Below are 18,234 nucleotides of genomic sequence, written 5' to 3'. Positions count from 1 at the left end.
AAGTGCAGGGAACTGGTGTGAAAAGAGAGCTTTCAGTTGGATCCTGGGGATGACACAGAGCCCTGGGGTTCACGTGAGGAAGGCGAGAGAGGCACTGACCTATGTATCTACTGCAAAGATGATGCCAATTACAATACTTCAAGAAAAGGCTACACCTGTCAACTGACCACTTTATTTCCCCACATACAGGTGATGATGCAGCCACACCAGCCTACCTGCTCCTCTCCTCACATGACGCTCCGTGCCTCCACATTGGACATCTCCCAACCCTACAGTCATTTCCCCCTTCATCCCTGCTTCCTGGAATCCCTGGTTTCCTTTGAAGGCTCACCTCAAACTCCGCCTTCACCAGTTCCCCAGCAGTGACTCCCTTCCCTTCCCTTCCCAACAGGTATCTCACATACACCCACTGAGTTCTCTGCTAGCTACTCCATCTTGAGGGCAGCGGCTATCGCTGCTTTTCTCTGTGTTGCCAGAGGTTGGAATAAAGTCCGGCACACAAAGAATCATCACTTCATCACCGAAGTGACCAGTGACCGACTGAAAAGAACACCAGCCTTAAAGAGGCCCACGCTCTAATTCACTTTAACTTGTTTGTTGGAGCTCAGTCTTGGCTTGGTCATATATCACTAAGAAATATGCATTGGTTATAGTAATACCAAAGCAGGGCTGCAATCCAGAGGAATGCACAAGCTAAGCAGAAGTGTAAACACAAGAGTTCTCTTCTGTAAAACCTGATGAACTGGGAATGAACTGTTAAAGCAGCTGCGGAAAGTTCCAGAAAGAAAGGAGAAAGAGGTGCCATTTTTTATTTCAATGAAGAGTCCACAAAGAGTATGACAACAGCAAGGACAAATGAAGGAAAAACTTTTCAGAGTCTCTTCCCCATATATAAAATACCCCTATATATAAAATACCAAGATTTTCAAAACTTTGAGTCCTTCCAATATGTAACTGACTAATGAAATAGCACTTTCCGACAGAAGTACTTCTATGACCATCCACGAGGTGTGAAACGTATCCCAACATTGCCAGAAATATTCTTAATAGCCCAATGCTCCAAAGTGATTTTAAGATTGTAAACGAGACTTAACTATGGAAAACATTCTATGAGGAATCTATTAGAATTCTATCAAGGTAATAAACATGCAAAAAGTCACATGAAAAGGCCTGACCACTCCAGGAAACACCCAATATTTTCAAGTGAAAATAGTAGCTGTAAAGCATTCTGATTTTTAAATTCATTGAAAATCTTTAAAGAATTTCCTGTAAGCCCTCCCCTTTCTCCCCCACCCCCACCCAACAGTCTAAATTAGAGGACCAAGAAAATCGACAGCAGCTGTGGCTAATTAGAAAAGATGGATCAGCCCTTTTCCATTCCTGGATACTGTTCTGTTTACTGGCAAAGTCCAATTAAAGTTGATGCCGTAACATATAACATGATGTGTTTAAAATTAAACAACCATTTAGGAAAAGACGAAGAATTCCATTTCAGGTTGATGACAAATCCATTTCATTTTCTCTTGAAAGCAGGGCTTGGAAGTCTGTGATTTCTGCCTTCTAATGATCTACTTCGCTCCCCTTTACTGCTCAGCAGACAGGATCATCCAGACTTACGGAGACAGGAAAATTCACGACCTTCTGAGATAAGAATGATGGCACAGCCAACCTCCAAAATGAAGGAGGCTGATCTCTGCGAGGCAGGCTCACCAGGCCTGTACCTTAAGCTTTCGGAGGTTGTTAGAAGCCACAAAGATCTGTCAGCTTCAGCACTGAGGACCTCAAGGCCTTTCCCAGGCCCTTCTGAGGCAATGGAGAAGGAATCTGGTGAAGAACTTTAGCAGTCAGCTCTCAGTGGAGGTTCAAATCCATGGTGAATCTAAACCATGGCCTGCTCCTAAAAGTAATGCTAAGGGAGCATATTGGAAAGCCATCCACTTCAAGGAGGAGGTCTAAATGCCTGAAATGGCCTAGACTACCTTAATAAGAATCACAGCTGCTATCCACTATCCACAGAAATGTGTAAAAATCTGCCTCTGTTCTTAGCCTGGACCACTTTAAAGAAGCAATGAATGAAGACACATCCTCTTATGGTCCCCAAACTATCACGGACAGAGCAAGTCAAGATTTGGTGAACTTTACTGTGTTTTCCCTAAACATATTTTGCACATGTCTACAGACTTGGACCATGTAGCTTCTCCTCTGTCTGCTACGTATTTGGGGGTCAGTCCTCCCTGGGGGATGCAGGGGAGGGTTTCACCTTTCCCCTCAACCATTCGGTTATCCTTTTCTGATTACTGTCTACTCCCACACCGTCTTCCTCGTGGTGCTGATGCCCAATGGCTCTTTCCTACAAACAGACCAGTGTGTGATCTTGCTGTACAGAATTCCTGAAGATTTTACTAAGAAGGAAAGGTCTCCAAGATGAAGACAGGTCTGTCATCCAGTTCCCAGCCCAATCCAGCTGTTCTAAGAGGCTCATTAACCAAGACTGGGCACCAGGTAACCAAGGATTCACCCATGGTGACTCACAGCCACCGTCTAACTAAAGTTTGGGGTGAAGGGAGGAATGTTGTTGTCTATTCATTATCCAAAATGGTGAAATTATCCATTTCAGGGAACCTTTAGAGGTAAAGGTAGATGATGGTTAAACTAATAAACTAGAACCAAATGGAGGCTAGAAGACAGGGAAAGAGGGAGAAACAGAAGCAAAGGTGAAGAGAATGTCTAAGCTGGCAGAAGAGGAGCCAGAGGCAGAGCTTTGGGATGGTCTGCATGGGATGAGGGGGCTTTCTGGGAGCTTTCATGGAATGAGGGTCTGGCAATACCTCGAAGAGAGGGGGGCAAGAGGGAGAAGAGTCAGCCCTGAGACAGCACTCGATACCAAGTTATTAAAGGCAGCCTTTGAGTGTCAGGGATCAGAGCAAAGATCCTTCCGTAAACCCAGGTCACCCCATCTCTCTCTTCTTCAGACCTCCTTGCTCCTCCTCACCTGACTCTCAGGCCTTTGAGTCTTACACTGGACTGCTGGGTCTGCCTGCCTCTGACCTCTGACATCTTCAGGCCAGCTTTCACCTGTCTGCTAGACAGCTATTTCTAAAGAACAGGCATGACTATGGCATTCCCTGCCCTAATCAAGAAGCTCCCTAATGCCTCTGGAATATTATTATCCTCTTTTCACAGGTGAGGAAACTGAGGCAGAGGTGAAGGAACTTGTCCAGGATCACACTGGTGGTAAGTGTCTGAGGCTGGATTTGAACTCGGGTCTTCCCAACTCCAGGCCTGGTGCTCTGTCCACTGAGCCATTAAAGCTGCCTTGTGTTTAAAGCCCTTCTAGGTCCAGGTTCAGCGACATTTCCCAGGAGGCCTGAGCGGTATTTATTCCCCCTCCCCCCAGCCTCTCTGGCCTCCTCATCCCAGCGCTAGGAGCCTTCCTTGAAGGGGCCTTTACTGATTCCCCCAATGCCTCCTGAAAAGGATTTTGTGCTTATTATAGTTGCATTTGCTGATCTTCTCCCTTCTGTCCACCCCCACCCCCATCTCTGGGAAATACAAGCTTCTTGGCCAAGACTCTCTTGATTTTATGTCTGCACCCCCAGGACCTAGAACAGTGTCTGGCACAGAAACATTAAGAGTGAACTCTATGTTAATAATCCTCAGATTTGTTTCTTTGATTGGGGAAAAACAAAACAACCCAAAACAGTTGGCTGAAGATTGGGTTGTAAACATATGCTGAGAAGAGAGAGCAGTACGGGAGGGGAAAGGGAAGCAAAAAGAGAAGGAGGAGAGAAAAGGGAGAGAAACAGAAGGGAGAGAGAGAGCAGAGACAGAGAGGAGAGACGGGAGAAAAGGGAAAGAGACAGGGGAGACAGAGAGGGGAGACAGAGAGGAGAGACAGAGGGGAGAGACGGGAGAAAAGGGAAAGAGACAGGGGAGACAGAGAGCAGAGACAGAGAGGAGAGATGGGAGAAAAGGGAAAGAGACAGGGGAGACAGAGAGGGGAGACAGAGAGGAGAGACAGAGGGGAGAAGAGGGAGAGACAGGGGAGAGAAACAGAAAGGAAAGACAAAGAGGAGATATGGGAGAAAAGGGAGACAGGGGAGACAGAGAGGGGAGACAGAGAGCAGAGACAGAGAGGAGAGACGGGAGAAAAGGGAAAGAGACAGGGGAGACAGAGAGGAGAGACAGAGGGGAGAAGAGGGAGAGACAGGGGAGAGAAACAGAAAGGAAAGACAAAGAGGAGATATGGGAGAAAAGGGAGACAGGGGAGACAGAGAGGGGAGACAGAGAGCAGAGACAGAGAGGAGAGACGGGAGAAAAGGGAAAGAGACAGGGGAGACAGAGAGGGGAGACAGAGAGCAGAGACAGAGAGGAGAGACGGGAGAAAAGGGAAACAGACAGGGGAGACAGAGAGGGGAGACAGAGAGGAGAGACAGAGGGGAGACAGAGAGGAGAGACAGAGGGGAGAAGAGGGAGAGACAGGGGAGAGAAACAGAAAGGAAAGACAAAGAAGAGAGATGGGAGAAAAGGGAGACAGGGGAGAAGGAGAGGAGAGACAGAGGAGAGAGACAGAGGGAGAGAAAGACAAGAGAGACAGAGGGGAGAGACACAGGAGAAAAGGGGGAGAGACAGAGGAGAGAGAAGGGAGAGAGACAGAAGGGAGAAAGGGAGGGATAGCAGCCATGTTCTGGAGTTGAATGTCTAGATTTCATCCGTAGCATAAGGCTCCATTAAGGACAGCAGCTGCTCATTTTGCCAGCATTACAGCTGGCCCCCAGCAGGTAGGACAGGCCCAGGGTACTGGTACCAGAAGGGTCACTTAGAGCCCTGAGCCTGGCTGGTCACCAGAGCCAGGAAGTGTGAGGGGCAGCACCTGACCTGGGTCCTTTGGGCTCAGAGGCAGCTCCCTGGTCACTTGGTCACACTACTGTTCAATAAATAAATATACTTGTCTGAACTGAAAGATAGAATCCATTTAGGATTTAAACCTCAAATCAACAACCAGTTCTTTCAGCTGAAATTGAATTAAAAAAAGGAAATTATAGGTTTTTCTTCCTCTTTGGAAAATGTCACCGAAATGCCAATATGCATGTAAATGTATGTGTGCCCATGTGTGCGCATGTGTGTGCGCACATACACACACGGGGTTCTGTTCTGAAAGCATAAACATAAGTAAACTGCAGGCACATCAAAGAAATTACTTCTTAGTTTTCAATACAGCTCAAGAGTATCCCAAATATTCAGCAGTTACATCTGAGAGCGTCTTCTGGGGACGTTTTAGGAAAAGGGGAATGAGTGTGATTCATTTCCAACTGGGCGTTTCTTTTCAGAAGCCCTTCGAGGTATCTGGCAGGGCTACTGAACTTGGCGCCCCATTCAGGCTGGATTATTTAAACCAGGAATAAATGGATATATTTTCTTGGAAAAATATCTATTGTTATAGCAAAAACTTGGGTTTCCTTTTTCTCCAGATCATATGATTACTGGTTTCTATTTTCTTTCCGCAGGAATTCCCACGCCCCCCGTTTGCATCCTGTTATTCACTCGGCACTTCCCTTCCCTCAGCCAGGCTTGGCTATTTGCAGATAGAACTTTGGCCATCACTGACCAGCCACTCGGTCCTCCTCTCCACACCCTCCAGGTAAAGGGCACTCCTCTCACAAGCTGGAACTTCCCTTGGGGACAATGACCTCCAAGCTTTAAAATCGCAGACTTGGCTTCCCCTTCTCATTTTCCACTTAGTGTTGTATCTCTGAGAAGAAACTTTGCAAGAATTTTCATGTGTGATAAAAGCAAATCGAAACGTTGAATGGTGGCAGCCCTGCCAGGCAGGTAGACTCAGCATGATCATTCCCATATAACAGCTGAGGACACTGAAGTTTAGAGAAGGTGACAGGCCTAGAGTCCCTTAGTCAGTACCTGGGGTCTCCCATCACTACACCTTTTAGTGAATGAATGGCTACTGGCCAGCAGGAACCACACACTCTCCCCTGCCAACGTTCCCTGGGTGGCCAGCCTTCTGGAAGGCAATGACTATGGGAACCATGGGAAGTCCTATCAGAGAAAGGCTAAGATTCAATCTCTCTCATCTCCATGCATGTCTCACATATAGAAATCACAGAGCAGAAATGTTCGTAAAATTTGAGGAAGAAATAAAAAGCCTGAAAGGGGTGGACAGCTTGGGGCACAAAATATGTCTCCCAGGACTGCCTGTTCAGGGCCACGTGCCAGAAGGTGTCTGAGACCTCCCCAAGGACCCAGTACCAAATAAGGAATTAGGAGTACTTTGCAAGATGTCCATGCAAACAAAGTCATGCAGAGAAAGGATAGGAATTCTTGGTGTGTTTAGGTGAAAAGTCAAACTGATTCAGCTCTAAGTAAAGTTCATTTGTCCTTTGAGTCAGAAATGTGCATCGCTGTAAGTTTTAAATCATTTTCAAAGACAGTTCATGCTTAACATCTCTTCTAGACACTTTCTGCTAACACAAGAGAACTATGGAGGACAACTGTCCCCGGCGCACTGTGTGCCCTAGTAAGCATCTGTACCCTCTGAGACTACTGGCACTGGCTCTGAGCTCAGGGGTGAAGAGCCTGCTGAGGCTTTGCCATCCCCAGCAGGTATCCCATGAGGTCCTGGGAACGCAGACCAATGGGCAGAAAACCAACAGAGGGAAATCATGGCCTGGTTATGGGTAGTTATGAGATTACACATATAGACACACCCAGGCATATACAAGTGTATGTTTGCATATCCATTAACTACTTTACTTGAGTAAATATAACTCATGTTGATACAGTCAGGTTGGGGTATCTAAAGCATTTTTAATTATTTGCAAGATCTCACTGGAAGTTCATAACAACCCTGTGAGTGAAGCACTATCACTGTACCCATTTTACAGATGAAGACACTGAGGATGACTGAGGTTAAGTGACTGGTCCAGGGTCACACATCTAACCCATGTCTCCCTCACTCCTACATTCTGTCCACTGTCACCCAGCCTCCCCAATCAGTCACAGTTAATGGCTAGAGGACATCAGATAGCCACAGTTTTCAAAGAAAAATAAATGAGTGAAATCTACCTGAGTACACTTTTGTAAATCTGATGATAATGCTATATATTAAGGCAATGTATACATTTGTGTGTATTTATGTATGGAGATGGAAGAAGGAAAGAATTTTGTTAAAAAAAAAAAAAAGAAGAGAAAAGAAAAAAGAAAAAAAAAGAAACGCTTAGGACAACCTGGAACATTCATGAGGAGAACCTCCCTTCCAAATCTATTATTTTCAAAGGTTCATTGACAGACTTCACTTAAGTGGTGACATCTGGTTTGATGAATGAAACCGGAAAATTGATTTGAAAAGCCAATATAGATTTGGCTTTGCCATCATACTTTAAATGGAGAATAATAATAAGAATTTACTTACATATGGTTAATTTTTAAAAAATGAAGTGCCCAAACAGATGCAGTGCACCCATTTAATGTATTTTCATTTACTTTACAAGCAAACTTAGAGAAATGAAATCCTGATATCTCACCATCAAAGAAACTCTTGGCTCTCAGGTAACTGACACTGAGTCTGAGCACAGACAGTTTGTCCAGCTTGGAGATGACATCTTGGGGGAAGGGCAGCAGGCTGGCCAGCCGGTCAAGCTCTGTGTTCAGCCGGTCTCGGTGTCTCTTGGATGGGTTGGATTTGACTCCTTCCAATGGCACTGGCTTTACTCTGAGGGGGAAATGTACACATATTTTACAAAACAAAAAGTCACCACACACATCCATGAATGCTTTTGCTGAAGCTTTCCATTAGAGTTCCTGCTGAGATATTCTTCTCAGATACAGATCATTAAACTATTAGCTGACTCTTCCCAACCACAAATAAACTTTTGGAAAAAAAAAACAAAGTGAGTGAAAAATAAAATTAATTGGAACTATGTGTGAAAATGCTTAAGTGTGCATCATGGGTTTTTTAAAATGGCCATTTATTAAACAGTGACCCATCAATTAATGAGTTTGCTGAGAACAAAACTATCCTTTAAAAAGGTGATCTGTGAGGGAAGAAAACCAGCCCATGTGCATGTGCTTGTGCATGGCTGGTAGGCCTCGTGGAGGCTGGGGAGCAAGGCTTCTTCTTTCTGTTACCCTGAAAATGGACAGAACTACCCAGCACACAAATGCCATCTTCGGCTTGTTTTTCCCCTTAATGGCCAATTTATAATGGACTGTTGCCCTACTTTTGGACTTCTCTGGATTGTCTCCCATGTCTTCCTTTCCCAGGAAGCTCATCACTGGGGAATATTCCTGGTCCTCACCTCTCCTTGGTCTCCTCGACTGCAGGGCAGAGCCTCCATCTAAAGATGGGGCTCAGCATAATCACTCCCCACCAGTTCCACAGCTTTGGATCTCTCTCCAACGAGCCCTGTGTTGGGTGAATTCTCTTCCCCCTTCCCCTGTTCTGCTAAGGACCAGGAAAGGGACTTTTCCCCTGGACTTAAAGCTGGAACCCAGCACATGCACTGTCTCCGCATCAGATCTGGAACGACTGTCTGACTGGGATGGACACTCTCTCATCTGAGTCTTGCCACAGCCCTAGGAGGGAAGTATTGTAGCTATCATCCCTATTTGATGGGTTCAGCAAGGCTGACAGAATCAAAGCCAAGGTGACCCAAGATTTACCTCAACCCTCTAGGATTTTACGAAGTAGCAAAGTAAGGCCCAGTGAGGTGAGGCTATTCCTAAGGTCACACATGGCGTGTGCTAGAAGTAGGACTGGAACACCCAGGACTGTGGCACTGCGTGCCCTGTATCCCAGAGTCTCCCTAAGGTGCGAGGTTTCCCTAACTCCAGATCTCTTCCAACTACATCATACTGCAGCTCCTTTCCAAGAGGGATTACTGGTTTTAAAATAATTCTGACTATTAAATGACTGCAGTAGAGAGAAGATGAAATGCAGTGATCAGCTTGGCATTACCATCTAATCTTGCCTCCAGCACTGTCCAGCTGATGTCTCTCTGGCCCTGGACTGCTGCAGACACTGGGCCGTGGGTGTTGGGCTCCCAGCTCCTCTCTCCTTGGCCAGTCCTCCCCAAACTGCCCCAGGGTCTGGCCGAAGCCCACATCTCAGCACGTCACTGGCTTGCACAAACCTCTGATGTCTTAAGCCCTTGACAAACAGAACCCAGGAATGAGGTCTGGCATTTCCATTCCTACACCGGATGGTCCAGCCACAGTGGCCTCCATCTCCAGGACTGTCAGGCTGGGGGACTGCAAATGCGATGCCCCTGCCTCGACCTTCAGTGATCAGCTCCCTGGCTAGTGCCTCTGGGAAGCTTCCTGAGTGTCCCCCTCCCTTTTCCTCCAATCACCACATCCACAGGGTCTGTTTATCTGTTCTGTCTCTTTGGGACAATGTAAGCTCCCTTCTGCTGGGCATCCCCAAGTCCGGTGACTGGCAGCTTATGGGATTGGATCAACAGATACCACTATTAATAATGCACTTGGAATGCCTGGTGAAAAGCCTGTAAAAGTCAGATACTTGAATACTTGAGTGCAAGCGTCTTTGCTTTGCATTTGCTTGAGATAAAAGATGCTTACTCCAGACAGAAGGGGAATGGGAAGAAAGGTAAGAACAGGGAGAAATGAGAAAGAGAAGGGAGCCTCATCGTTCCTGACCTCTCCGTAGCCTGTGACATTGTCAATCCCCCTCTTCTCCTTCAGACTCTTTCACTGCCCCCAGTTCTCCTCCTTCTGACCTGACCTCTCCCTTCTCTGTCTCCTTGGCTGCAGATCTCACCCTTTAACTATAGGTTTCCCTCCAGGCCCTGTCCTGAACCCTCTTCTCTTCTCCTTCTAGAATGAGTCGCTTGGAGATCTCAGCAGCCCCCACGGATTTAATGACCATCTCTATGCTGAGAATTCTCACCTCAATCTATCCTGCCCCAATTCTCTGTGTCCCTCCAATCTCACATCTCCAGCTGCCTTTCAGATACCTGAAACTGGATGTCCAGAACTGTCTTCTTTCCCTCCAAAGCTCTCTCCTTCCAGATGTCCCTGTCACTGCCCAGGGCATGACTATCCTCCCAGTCCCTTTGGCTCACAATGGAGGAGGCATTCTCCATTCCTCACTATCTCTCACTGCCCAAATCTCTAATACTGCCACCATTAGGATGCAGGTGCTCAGTTCCTCATGCCTGGATGAGAATGATGAGGAGGAGGAGAAGGAGGATGATGACGATGATGACAACTAATGTTCTACTGCTAAGCATGTGCCAGACACTACCCTATGTGCTTTACAACTGTTATCTCATTATCTCACAACTCTGGGAGAGGGGTCCCATTATTATTTCAATTTTACAGACAAGGCAAACAGATGTTCAGTGCTCTGCCCAGGGTCACACAGCTAGTCAGCATCTGAGACTGAATTTGACTTGGCTCTTCCCGACTCCAGGCCCAACGCTCTACACACTGTGCCACCTGCTGCCCAGAACTGTCTGCTGGTGGGTCTCCCTGACAGCAGTGTCTTTTACTCCAGCCCATCCTGCACTCGGTTATCAAGGTATCTTTCTGAAGCCCAGATCTGCCCACACTATCTCCCTCCCTCACTCCACTCAGTATCCCCCAGTGCTTCTCTGTCCCCTCCAGGATCAAAAAGCAAATGCTGTTTGGCATTCTGAGACCTTCCTCACTTGGTAAGCTACCACCCTGCCTCTACCTCTCATATGTTCTGCCACTCTACACCACCTCCAGGCACTCTGAGCAGGGGCAGCAGTCTCCTCAAACCAAACACTCCCTCTCCTGGATCATTGCTATGTTCTCTCCTGATCCAGGAAGCCTGTCTCACCCCAGCTTTATTCTGGTGCCTTCCCTCTCTTGACCATCTCAGTATGTCGTACTTGGAGCCTGTTCATCCACCACTGTTTGCTTATTGTCTCCTTAGACCAGGAGCCTTGTGAGGCCAGGACCATCTTTGGCCTTTCTTTTGACCTCCAGCACTTAGCACAGCATCTGGCATGTCGAGGGGGTCAAAAATGTTCCCTGATCCATGTGATGGCCAGCTTCCCAACACCACTTGAGGCAGGCCTTCCAGGAGCACCTTCTTGGTGCTTTTTCGCTATTATCCTGAGTCACCCCTGGATGATATAACACTGTAAACTAGATAAGAGGAGTGGCATTTTTTTTCTATAAACTCTGACTCTCATCTCATAGGTCAAGTTCAACCCATCCATGAAGCCTAAGACATTCTGAACGTCACAGAGTGTCCCTGGGGCACATCTGGTCAACATAAAAGTTGAATGTACTGAGATGGTAAGTGAGTAGAAGGAAAAGGAAAGTCTTCATCTGAGTCTGCCTCTGGCATGTCAAAAAGAAGCACTGCATGTGCATGTGTTGTGTACTGTGTGCATGGGTGTGCACTTTGTACATGGGGATGCACTGCACAAGTGTGCACGTGTGCACACATGAGCTCCTACACTTGTCCTTTTTTATTTCCTCCCTGTGGCAATATGTGTGATGTCTCTAACACACCCCTCCTCCAAGCACTTCACAGGTCACCATTCTGGGTGACTTCTGTAATAAACATCTGGGAGAAAAAAGGGAATGAGTCATAGAAGGTAAGAAAGCACAGCCACGTTATGATCTACACCCTGTGAAGCAGTGATGAGACCACAGGTCCACTGAAATGTGGATGGGTGGGTGGATGGATGGACGGATGGACAGATGGATAGATGGATGGATGGATGGATGGATGGACAGATGGATGGATGGATGGATGGACAAATGGACAGATGGATGGATGGACGGACGGAGAGACAAATGGAGACATGAAGTCACCAGGCATCCAAGGTGCTCCTATTCAATGCATAACTGACTGTTTGGAAGCATTCACAGAAGCTTTCTTTAGATTTCCTCTAATCCAAAATGATGAAGTATTTTGTACTCAGAGATTCACAACTAAAGCTCTGAAGCAGAATCTCAGCGTAGATCCTTGTTTTAGACTTTGAGAATTAAACTTTAACATAACCCTAGTGTAGATTTCCCTTCTTGCCAAGGGAGTGAGGGGAGAGAAAGAGAAAGAGAGAAAAAGAGAGAGACGGGAGGCGGGGGGGAAGGAAGAGGGAGACGGGAGGGGGAAGAGAAAGAGGGAGGATCTCTGAAATGAGGATTTCACATCAGATGATTTTTAGAAAAGTCAATTTTCAAAACTTTTCATAAAAGATACAATGAAAATGGTGAAAAAATGCACTTTGTTCACAAAGAATCCGCCTGTTAATGAAGAGTCAGAATTCTAATCCCAGTTCTGCCCTAACCAGATACCAACATGCTTTTGAACATGTGACAAACCTTTCAGACTCAGTTTCCTCTTCTCAAAAAACAAAGTGATGGGACTAGAAGGTGGAACAAGTTCTCCCTCCCAGCTCTACCATCACTGATTCTAAAACACAGACACTTTCTAAATATGGCTGCTGAGTTGTACTTGTGTTAAAAGCAGCTCTTCTTTTCCTAGGAAAATGAAATGAGAATGTACACTGATCGGGGATTGGAGGTTAAGAAGTCCTTATTTTATTTCAGGGTCCATCCCTGATTTATAGGACAGGAATTTATAGCCACTTGGCTTCTATGTTTATCATTTTCTAAAGATATAAAAATGAGGGAAAATAATGGTTCTCACAAATGTCAATGAAATGAGTGGTGAGGATCCTTTGGGCAGAGAGCTGGCACATACCACCAAACTCAAACTCAGTTCACAGGTTGGTTCGGTCTTGCTAAACTTTTTTAAAAAAATAATTATTTGCTACAAGATGGCTTACTATGTAGGGGATTAAATTAGATATACGCAGAAATAAAAGTCATATTAGCAACAAAGGATATCACCATTCCAAAAACTCCTCTTACTATTCTGTCATCTTGTTATTTGTACAGCATTGTATAAATCATAAAGTGCTTTCACATGTATAATCTCCATTGATTATAAAAGATGATCTGTCAAAAATCTTAAGATTTGGGGAAGAAGGGTGTTAAATACAGAAGAAAACAAACTCCCCTGAGTATATTCTCCAAGATGGATTCACTGAGTATTGAAACAGTTTTTGGAAAAACGAATGCTGACTGTTGCCCCACGGTGGCCCAAGCATAAAGATGATTTTCATACACAACATATATTAAGTTAGACAAGTAAGTTTACAAAAATTGTTGGGAGCCCTCACTCGGGCTCCATATCGGTAGCGTGCCTGTTAGTAACAGCATATCATGGAAACAGAGGTCCCTAGAACAAAAGCGTTCTGTGGGCGACTGGGCTTTTCAGGGAAGGACAGCACTCCTGATCGTGGGTCTGTTCGAGAAAACTACTACTTCACCTTAAAACCATTTTATAATTTCTCTTCCAGAAATTGTCTGAAACCTAAGTCTGCTAAGTTCTGAACTCAGAATAAAAGACATAAGATTGGCTGGATCACAAGATCATTTTCCCTTGACAATACTGAGTTCTTCTAACACATTGGTTTGTTAAAGATAATACAAGTATAAATCTAAATGACAAAATGTTCAATTCAAGTATAACGTATCCACTGCTTTTAAAATGTTCTATGTCACGCTTCTCTCCTGTCAGCAGGTAGGAATAACTTCAGGGACTTGGTCCCAAATCTTTTTTCCCACTTTCCTAACCCCAAATGCTACGGATGATCCCTCTAAAAACTTAAATCATCCCCCAAAAAATCAGTAAAAAAGAAAACCACATATGGTGTAAGCAAAACTCCAGTCATCTGACCTCTTAAAATATTTCATCTTTCCAAGCTACAGAAGATAAGCCCTACATTCTGGGACTAGAGTCCTGGCTTGTTTATCTTGGGAAGTGAATATTGAATTTTGTATAAATATTCATAAATTCTACAGTAATAAGTTAAGAGAGGAGGCCCGTGCCCCAACTTTCCCTGCTCCCGCTGCTCCAGGCCCATTTCCTCAGTGGGCTGGGTGGCAGCTGAGATAATTTGCACCTTGGGGGCAGGCCTACTCCTCCACATGCCTCAGGGGACCCTGGCTCCAACAGCTGTGGCCAGGCACAAGACCCAGCTGATGTTTCCTCAGTTTCCTGACTCCTAAAGACCAGCCTCTTTGCAGAAGAGGCCCAGGGAACCATGGCAATGAGGCTATGTCCCAAAGACCAGGCTCCCAGGCAGGGTTTCTACGGAAGAAGCTGAATAGGCTTGCTGCTGTCATGGGAACAATGTACCTTCTGCCTCTGGTTGGTGCCGTAACACCTGCCCAACTCCTTCCTAAAAACTGTCAGCATGACCGCCCTATCTATGGGCCTCCCACCCAGGACTGTTTTCAGGGCCTAGCCTGTGACTTCATAGGACTAATCTTGGATCTGAAGGTGAATCTGATCTCAGGGACAGTCATATCCAAGTTCCTCACTTCACCAATAAGGAAACTGAGGCCTCCAAAGGTAAAGAACCTTGGCCTAGGCCCTCAAGGAGTAAGGGCAAGGGCAAGCATTGAGCTCTGCTTCTGACTCCAAGTCCTGTGTCACTACACCAAGCTCAGACTTCTTTTCCATATATCTGCCAGGGGAAGGGAAGCTTTGTTCTTCTGAATCCCCCAAAACTATGAGTACAGGTAGTAAAATGCACCACAATTTTAATGTGAGTCAAAAGGTTTCTACTGTCAACACTGGAATAAGAGGCTGGAGGTACAGTGGAGAAGACACTGATCTGCAAAATGAAGGAGCCTAAGCACCCACCTTTACTAGACCCACAGCTCTGCCTGGACCTTGCACCTCCCTGACCCTCAGGATTCTCTTCTGGAAACCTACATCATGTAGCTATGTATACACAGGAAAAGTTAGGACAATAAAGCTCAATGCTAAGCCCCAGAAGGGTAAGAAGCATTAAGACATGGCTGCTGGCCCCAAAGAGCTTTCAATCTAAGAAGAAAAAACATCCCCTAAGATGCCATGTGCCTGCCCATTCCCCTTGCTGACTTGCTACGTATGCAGTAAAATCTGCAAAAGACCATCCTTTCCATGAGCCCTGCCTCCAAAGCGCCAAGGGCTTTAGGGACCCCCTCTCTGCGATGCAGTTATCCATGAATGATCATTTCTGGTGCAGGATGAACCACTGACATATTTGGAAATAGGATGCTTTTATACTTTCCAAGAATTCTGATTTCAGCAGTAAATACTTTGTACACACACACACATACACACACACACACATCCTTCCCCCCCAACACCACTCCCCCCAGGTCAGTCACCAGGATCACAACAGGACTCTCTCCCTCTGGTGCTGAGCCTGCTGGCACTTGAGAGGCCCTCCATAGCTGTCACACTGTCCTTTGGCCAATACTCAAGCTTTTCTGACCTGGCCAGAGAAGAGCCAGCAGTCTGCAGGTGGGAGCACTCCTCGAAAACCTAAGTATCTCCAAGGCACAATGAGACCTGGTGTAAGGTTCACTTAATGGTTGAAATATTACACCAGAGTAAAACTGACTACATCTCTTGTAATTATTTTAACTAGTTACATCAGATACAAATCATATACTATGTTTCCCTCTTTCAGGGATCCACATTTCACATCTAGAAGGAAGTCAGATCTATTTGCCTAGCTCAGGTCCTTAAAGATTTAGAAAATTACCTGGGCACTGAGAGATACTAAGTGACTTGCCCAGGGGCACCCATCAGTGTAACACGCTAGACTAGAATCTGGGTCTTCTAAGCTCCTCCAGCTCTCTATTACAATGCTACCCTGCCTGTCACTGCGGGCCGAATTTTACAAACCCTTCAAACAGCATCGAGGACTGGTACCTCCCATTCTGGGTCTCAGAGAACAGTACCATGGCCAAGCTAATGACTGTGAAGGGCAGTGAGCACTGTGCTGAGTACAGGGTGCAGTGAGGGGGTCAGACCCAAATCCTGACTCGGCCCAGGGCAGCGTGGACCAGTCTTCAAAGGAGGGGCTTACTGCCAGCATCCAGGGTGCACCTGGCCCTAAGCTGGTCACAATGTTTGGGAATGCAGGATGAACCACAACACCCCAGACCTGCCAAAGGGACAGGCTTCCTAGATCACTGTGACCAAATCATGAGTCTCATTCATAAGCTGCCTCCTCCCAGGAGCTTCTGGAGCAGGGGGCTCACAACCACCCTGAGACCTCCATTCTCATGCCAGGAGCTCTACAGCAAGCAATTTTCTTTAAATTCAGCTGAAATTGGCCTTCTCATCCCTTCCCCCAAGACCTTTCATTTAACCTTGTGCAATATACCAAAATAACACTGATATTTCAGAATGATTTGGTTTGGTTTTACTGAAGAACACCCACACACACCCACACACAACATCAAGACAAACTTTTCTTCTATTTTGTTGTTCAGTTATTTTTCAGTCACCTACAACTCTCTGTGATCCCATTTGGGGTTTTCGCTGCAAAGACACTAGAGTGGTTTGTATTCCTTTATCTGGCTTGGTTTACAGATGAGGAAACTGAGACAAACAGGACAAAGTGACTTGCCCTGGGTCACACAGCTAGTCAGTGTCTGAGGATGGATTTGAACTCAAGAAGATGAGTCTTCCTGACTCCAGGTCCAGCGTCACCTTTTCATATTTGTATCTAAAAGCTTTGGATTGGAGGCAGAAGATCTGGATTCAAATCTTGGCTTTGCCATGGTACTTACTTCTGTGGCTTTGGGCAAAAGCTTTACCTCTCTGGGCTTCAAGTTTCCTTCTCTATAAAACTTGATGTCTGTCCAATGTCTACAGTCCATTCTCACTCCAAACCATGAGCCCCAGGGCCCAAAAAGCCCCTGGAATGAAGGCCGCGGGATGTTAGCAAACACTAGGCATGCCTGTATGGCAGCTCATACTAGAAAGGGGAAATGTTGATCTGACAATTATTGTCTTCTGGTAAGAATCTCCAACTAAGAAAGGATGAAGATTATAATTATTTTTATTTTGCTGGGTTCTTTTTTTAAAGGGTAAATTCCTAGTTAAGTAGCACTTTTTGCTCATATACCTCATTTTTCAAGGAAGTTGTCCATGCCCCTTGGCATGCTCGCTACGTAACATGATTTGGAAGGAAACTGGCAGAAGCAGAAGTCACAGCTCAAGTTAAAGACTCTTGTTACAGTGCCTGGAATTGCTGATGCTTCTGATGGCCCTTCAGCACTGAGGTCTGAATTGGAGGAGTGCTCAGACAAACGCGATTTCCAGTTCACATCAAAATGTTGCAGTTGTGATCAGACTTCACCAAAAGACATGTGGCAGTGTCCTCCTCTTAACCCAATCTTATGGTCTAATTGAATCTTTGATAAAAGGTGAGCCCTCCTTAGATAAATGTTCACCCAGAACTCACAGAAGACCTACAAAAGAAAATGGCTAAATATTTTTTCATTTACAAAACAAACAAGCAGCAGATGGCAAGAATTCAGAGATTTATTCTATCTCTTTTCTGACACTAAAATAGCAATAATGTAAGACTCTCAATACCGGGTCTTGTCTTTGTTATAAAAGGCTCAAATGATTTCTTCGAATCCTTCTGTAATCATAAAACCTCAAATATTCAGAGATAATCATAAAAATATTACTGAAACAAAAATTCTGGTGAATCTAAATTCAGTAGTAGGTTAATGGTCAGTATGATTACCTCAAAAAAAAGAAATGTAGCCCCCTTTTCTTCCTCTAGTAAAGACAGGACAAGAATGGCTGTGGAAAGTGAAGACAGGATGGTTTGGGCATCAGGCAGAACCTGAGGGGGATCCTGGCTCTGATGTCTGTGTGACCCAGGTCAAGTTACTCAACCTCTCTCTCTGCCTCAGTTTCCCCAATGGGACGAGTGAGGAAGAAAATGTTTGCCCTACCTAGGCCCTAGAAGTCAGATTTGGAACTGAAAGGCACTTCATAAATCCCCTGGTGACTTTTACAGATGAGAAGAATGAGGCCTGGGGGAAGACACTTTGCCAAATTCTGTGGCACCAGGAAGGGTCAACCTTCCAACCTAGGTCCTCTGCCGAGAAGCCTTGTGCTTTGGGCTCAACACTAACCTCCTTAATGAGAGGAAAATGCATTGTAAAGCTTAAAGCACTGTAATAAATGTGCTAGCACTAATAAAGAAAAAAATGGTTTGCTCACAAACATTTGGGGCTGACTACATAAAAGGATGCATTTTCTACTAGGAAGCAGAAACATTGTTATTAAACACTGGAGTGGGTTGTCAAGGGAGGCTGTAGTAGAAACTCCTCTGGCCAGCT

General features: G+C 45.5%; 1 protein-coding gene across 2 annotated transcripts in view; it reads right to left on the bottom strand.

Annotated features, from left to right (window-relative positions):
* The window catches only part of AHR (aryl hydrocarbon receptor), a 57,797-nt gene that overhangs the window by 36,037 nt on the left and 3,526 nt on the right, over positions 1 to 18,234 (bottom strand). The window contains exon 2 of one of the 2 annotated variants that reach the window (XM_072650833.1): positions 7,539 to 7,726. In XM_072650833.1, the coding sequence (XP_072506934.1) occupies positions 7,539 to 7,726 (188 nt within the window). Of the gene's footprint in view, positions 1 to 7,538; positions 7,727 to 18,234 lie in introns of those variants that run through there. The other variant, XM_072650834.1, reaches the window with a different exon arrangement.

This window comes from Notamacropus eugenii, chromosome 3 (genome assembly GCF_028372415.1).
Source record: "Notamacropus eugenii isolate mMacEug1 chromosome 3, mMacEug1.pri_v2, whole genome shotgun sequence".
Classification (NCBI taxonomy): Eukaryota; Metazoa; Chordata; class Mammalia; order Diprotodontia; family Macropodidae; genus Notamacropus; species Notamacropus eugenii.
This window is presented reverse-complemented; position numbering and strand designations above follow the sequence as displayed.